At 42.5% G+C, this 5800-nt stretch overlaps 1 protein-coding gene across 1 annotated transcript; it reads left to right on the forward strand.

The window, feature by feature from the left end:
• Window positions 1-2266: 2266 nt before the first annotated feature.
• On the forward strand, window positions 2267-3340 carry LOC141601247 (uncharacterized). The gene is made up of 3 exons (XM_074421509.1): window positions 2267-2508; window positions 2623-2697; window positions 2830-3340. The coding sequence occupies exons 1-3, from the start codon at window positions 2267-2269 to the stop codon at window positions 3338-3340; spliced, it is 828 nt and encodes a 275-aa protein (XP_074277610.1).
• The last annotated feature ends 2460 nt before the right edge of the window (window positions 3341-5800 follow it).

A 5800-nucleotide genomic window follows, 5' to 3' on the forward strand; every position in this document is an offset into this window, starting at 1 on the left:
CCAAGCTCCCTCCACCTCGCCTCTATCCAATCCCGCACCCTTCCTCCTTCGAACTCACCCTCGCTCCCCCACCCCATACCTTCCCAAACCTGTTGAGCAACTCAACAATCCCGGATAAGATGAAGACTCGACTCAAAATGAGAATGACAAAAAGAGCAAAAAGGATACTCACCTCCAATTCGAGATACAATGTTCGCTTTCGTTGGCAACGCCTCAAAACACAGCTGCCAGAAGAAGAGCTTGATTCGAGGCCAAACCGGTAACTTCCAGAGTCGATTCCATAGCCACTTGTCACGCTCCCAGTCCGACGTTTCACCCATATCAAAAGCCTCACCTGCAAGGCGGAAATAAGCTGACTTCACAGAGTAAATACCATCCCGTTACGCACTCCAATACCAGTCATTCGGCGGGCGATTTGAGCTAACTCTTATTCTGGCCACCTTAGCACACTAAAACGGCAAGAGAACATTTGTGAGCTTTTCACCATTCCACCCACCCATTCCGTCATCCAACAGGTCCGCCACTACCCAATTCTCACTCCCTTGTGGGCACGGGGAGATGACCTTCCCCGTATAAGTTCCCGGTATCCAAGTATCACACCAAACCCGGGTGGATAAGCCATCCCCAATACGCCTACGAAAACCACATTGGACTGCGTCTCTCGCTTCAAGTATACCCCTCCACGAATAATTGGGGTTCCCTCCAATCCTAGCCGTCATCAGCTCCTCATTAGGGTAGTATTTTGCTTTCATTATACGCACCCAAAGACACTCCGGCTTGGTAATGAGTCTCCAAACTTGTTTGCCAAGCAGTGAAAGATTGAAAAGCCTGAAATCCCGAAACCCCAAGCCGCCCTTACACTTAGGTTGGCATAATTTTTACCACGCTACCCAAGACATACCATGCTTCCCATCTCCATGACCCCATCAGAACCGTGACACCATCGATTTAAGATCATTGTAAAAATTTGCGGGAATTTTGAAAATACTCATCACATAGGTAGGAAGTGAATTGGCCACAACCATTAAAAGAACTTCCTTACCTGCTCTAGACAATGTTTTCCCTCTCCATCCTTGCAACCGTTTACTCAGCTTATCACGAATGATATCAATCAGAACCTTCTTCGAATGCCCCACTACCGTCGGCAGCCCAAGATACTTGGCCTGTTCCGCAACTGGTACGGTCGTTACAGTACCAAAAAATAAATACCTAAGTACTACTAACAGAAGTCAGCGGTAAGTAGGGTCGGTCTCCACAGGCAGGAGGGAACAACGGTCAAGCAAGCATATATTATTTGACTAAGTCAAACACAATTATGGAGAATAAATTGAGATTATTACGCCAGATATGGAGCATTAAAGGAAAAGATACTATCATAATGATCAGGCATTTATCCGGGTAAATATGGAGTATTAAAGGTGCAATTAATGGCATTAAGAAGAAATAATACGCTTAAATGGTGAAGATTATTCAGCTAATAGGAGTTACTATATAAGGAAGAGCCAAGATCATTCCAATGGACATCTTACAAGATTACAAGCTACACTATCATAATACTTAGAGAAAATACATTATTGTGCTAATTACATAATTATTCTCCATAAATCATAGTAAAACCTCTTCTAGCTTAGTGCTCGTGGTTTTTTCCCATTTAAGGGTTTTCCAGGTACAAAATCTGTTGTCTTATTTGTTTTCTTTGTTTCCTTTTCTTTACGTATCATTTAGCCTGCCCTGCAGTAATAAACAAGGTAAACGAGATAGTTAACCCTGCAAACACTCTACCCTGACCTGATTCAGCTTTGTGCAGAATCCACCCAAAATAATTGGCGCCCACCGTGGGCCATCTAGCTTATTAATATCTTTTTCCTTTCGCACAAAATTCAAAAAACAAAGAAATTAGCTGAAACATGTCTCAACCAAAATAGAAGAACAACTGACTGCCGCATTACAAAAAATAGTAGAGTAAGAGGCTGAAATCCTACAACTAAAGAATCTGAGTCAGCCTTAAAACAAAAGTTAGAAAAATCAAAGGGATGAGGCTCCAAAATCCAGCCCGGAACCCCATTCTCATCAATAGTCAAGCACTTTGATTTCTCAAGTTTTGGAAGTCCGAGTGGTGCCAAAAGTATGATCAACGTTAATGAAGATACCCCCAAAGATAACAAACTGATGAAACAGGAACAACCGTCATGATGGCAATAGTCTAGGAATTCAATAAGCTCAATGAAAATTAAAATTCGAGAAAATACCTGAAGTCCCAGCCAGCATGGAGGAAGTTGCCCCTGAAAGCTATGCTGACTCGCCTTTTATAGAAGAGATAGCTAAAGTAGTTCCTCCCAAAACATTTATGATTCCATCCATGAGAACATATGATAGAACCTCAGATCCACAAAATCATGTGGCCTTCAACAAGTTGAAAATGTTGGCTGCATCTATTCCCAACGAATTTAGGCAGGTTTGCAAGTGCAAAGGATTTGGAACAACACTGACCGGTCCTGCACTGCAGTGGTATATAAACCCGCCTAATAGAAGTATCAGATCCTTTGTTGACCTGATCAACACATTCAAACAGTAGTTCGCAAGTAGCAGGTAGTTGGAAAAATGTTCTAGTGACCTGTACAGGATTACCCAGAAACCAGATGAGACGCTCATAGTCTTCCTTGCCAGATTCAACAAGGAGAAAGTGTCGATTCCCAGGTTTGACGTTGGAACAGCAGTGGAAGCATTCAAGCAAGGATTACTACCTAATAATGATCTCTATGGCGAGCTGACCAAATACCCCTGTCATTCCTTCAAAGATGTCTAGGCAAAGACACTTGCTTATATCAGGCTGGAGGAAGACAAGATTTACAAGGTTGGAGGACCCTGCAATAGAAAACACAATGACAAGACAAACAGGAGAAGTCAACTTAGCATGGGCAATAACTACAGGAGTGGCCCATATACCAGGCCTGGTCAGTCAGAAGTCAACCTAGCGCAAGAACAGCAAGGTAAGGCTAAAGTTCATCCACCTATCTCCGAACATAACTTCTGTGTTGACATTGCGGGTTTGATCCAGCAACTGGATAACATGGGACCAGTGGTCAGATGGCCCAGGAAGTCAGATAACCCAAATCCAAGGAAGTACCATACCAAGTGGTGTGAATTTCACATTGATATAGGGCACACAATGGAGGACTGCTTTACTCTCAAGAAAGAAGTGGTCTACCTTCTGAAAGCAGGATACCTCAAAGACCTGATCAAAGCTAGAGGCAGGAATGAAGACCTCAGCAAAGTCAACCCGGAGCAAAAGCAGTGCAGGAGCGCAATCTCCCTCCTCCACCTCCACTCTATGAAGTAAAATTCATAAATGGCGGATCACAGATTTGTGGCCTGACTAGTTCAGCAGCGAAAAAGATAGCCATGACTCCTCAAACTAAATCACCCTATAAGCCCGACAATATAGCGCCCATCACGTTCAGTGACTGTGATTTGGTGGGAATCCCTGATCTGCATCATGATTGCCTGGTGATCTCCATGAAAGTTGGAACTGCCAATGTAAGAAGAATCCTGGTAGATGGAGGCAGCTCGGTGAACCTGATCATGCTTGACGTACTCACAGCCATGAAAATCAGCGAAGATCAGATAACCAAGAAATCCAATGTCTTGGTAGGGTTTAGCGGTGAGACAAAGAATACATTGGGAGAGATCTATCTCCCTACCTATGCTAAAGGCGTGGCATCTTATGGAAGATTTGGAGTTCTAGACTATCTATCCTCCTACAATATCATTCTGGGCAGGCCTGGATTCACAATGTCAAAGCTGTCCCCTTAACTTATCATCAGTGTATCAAGATACCAACAGACAAGGGAGTGGCAACCATCAATGGTGAGCATAAATCAACCCAGGAATGCTATTTAGAGGCCCTAAGGCCACCCAAGGCAGGTAAATCCCTCGTATAACAATTACCGTACCCTGTCAGGAGTACATATGTAGCACCACCCATGATGGAAACAGATCAGTTAATCCTCAACCCTGAATGTCCTGACAGGTATGTTCTAGTTGGCTCTAACACTCATGATTCAGTCAGGTCTGAATTAGTAAGCTTTCTTAAAAATAAATCTTCCTGTTTTACTTGGTCTCATTTTGATATGACTGGAATTTGTGCTGATATTATTACTTATAAACTAAATATTGACAAATCTTTCAAGCCTGTACAACAGAAAAGATGAAAGTTTGCACCAGAAAGGAATGTCATTATCAATGAAGAAGTGGACAAACTCATAGATATGGGCATGATCAAGGAAGTAATGTACCCTGAATGGTTGGAAAACGTAGTGGTCGTGCAGAAAAAGAAAGGCAGATAGAGGGTCTGTGCAGATTACACTGACCTGAATAAAGCCAACCCTAAGGATCCATTCCCCCTTCCACATATCGATGCCATAGTAGATGCAACGGCAGGACATGAGATGCTCACGTTCATGGATGCTTCCACTGGATTTAACCAGATAAAGATGTACCCTGCTAACCAGAAGAGTACTGCATTCATTACTGACCGGAGCACATACTGTTACACTGCCATGCCATTCGGTCTGAATAATGCAGGGGCAACGTACCAACGCCTGGTCAACATGATGTTCAAAGAGCAGATCGGAGACATCATGTAGGTTTATATAGATGACATGGTGATAAAATCCAAGGATGCACGAGATCATGTGAAGCACTTGGAAATAACATTTCAAATCCTGGAGAAATACAACATGAAGCTCAATCCTACCAAATGCCACTTTCGAGTCTCTACAGGAAAGTTCTTAGGCTACATGGTGACCAAAAGAGGCATAGAAGCTAGTCCTGAACAGATTAAAGTTATACTGGAATTACAATCACCCAAATTTGTCAAGGACATTCAGAAACTAACACGCAGGGTAGCTTCCCTGAACAGGTTCATATCCAGATCTTCTGAAAGGTGTAAAAATTTTTTCAAGTTGCTCAGAAAAAACAAACAGTTCAAGTGGACCCCTGAACATGAGGAAGCCTTTCAGGACCTAAAACTATATCTTTCCTCTCCACCTCTACTGGCCAAGCCATAAAAGGGAGAGCCCCTGTCATTATATCTTTCTGTTACTGACACCACAATAAGTGTAGTCCTGGTAAAAGAACTGAAAGGTCAGCAACACCCTGTCTACTATGTAAGTGAAAGTCTACTAGATGCTGAAATGAGGTATGGTTTACTTGAAAAGTATGTTTTATCTTTGATCATGTCATGTGCTAAGTTGCGACCTTATTTTGAAAGTCACCCCATAATAGTCAGGACCAACCTACCTATAAAATCTGTCTGAGAAAGCCTGGACTATCAGGAAGGATGTTCAAATGGTCAGTCTAACTTAGTACCTATGATATTACCTTTGAACCCAGGATAGCAATCAAATCACAGGCCTTAGCAGACTTTTTGGTTGATTTCAGCCCTAACCTAGAATCAGACCTGACCAGGGAAGTTAATCAGTTAGAAAACAAAACCCCAGACCAGTAGTGAACCCTATTCATGGATGGGGCATCCAATATAAGGGGTACAGAGCTAGGATTAGTGCTAAAATCGCCACAAAGGGACACCATAGCCCAGGCTATGAGTTGTGAGTTCAAAGCTACTCATAATGAGGCTGAGTATGAAGCCCTCATAGCAGGACTCAAGGTATGTCTAGACTTCGGTGTTCAAAATTTAAAGGTAAAAACTGACTCACTTTTAATTGCAAATCAGATAAAAGGAATTTATACAGCAAAGGGTGAAAAAATGATTTTATATTTGGAATATGCTAAAAATTTT

Source organism: Silene latifolia, chromosome 9 (genome assembly GCF_048544455.1).
Source record: "Silene latifolia isolate original U9 population chromosome 9, ASM4854445v1, whole genome shotgun sequence".
In the NCBI taxonomy this organism is placed as follows: Eukaryota; Viridiplantae; Streptophyta; class Magnoliopsida; order Caryophyllales; family Caryophyllaceae; genus Silene; species Silene latifolia.

What these genes read in the sequence shown, in the direction of transcription:
- LOC141601247 (XM_074421509.1), top strand. Translation starts at nt 2,267, where the DNA reads ATGGAGGAAGTTGCCCCTGAAAGCTATGCTGACTCGCCTTTTATAGAA. An exon ending in ACCGGTCCTGCACTGCAGTG is followed by an intron (nt 2,509 to 2,622) that starts GTATATAAACCC and finishes TGACCTGTACAG; the next exon opens with GATTACCCAGAAACCAGATG. An exon ending in GAGAAAGTGTCGATTCCCAG is followed by an intron (nt 2,698 to 2,829) that starts GTTTGACGTTGG and finishes TGCTTATATCAG; the next exon opens with GCTGGAGGAAGACAAGATTT.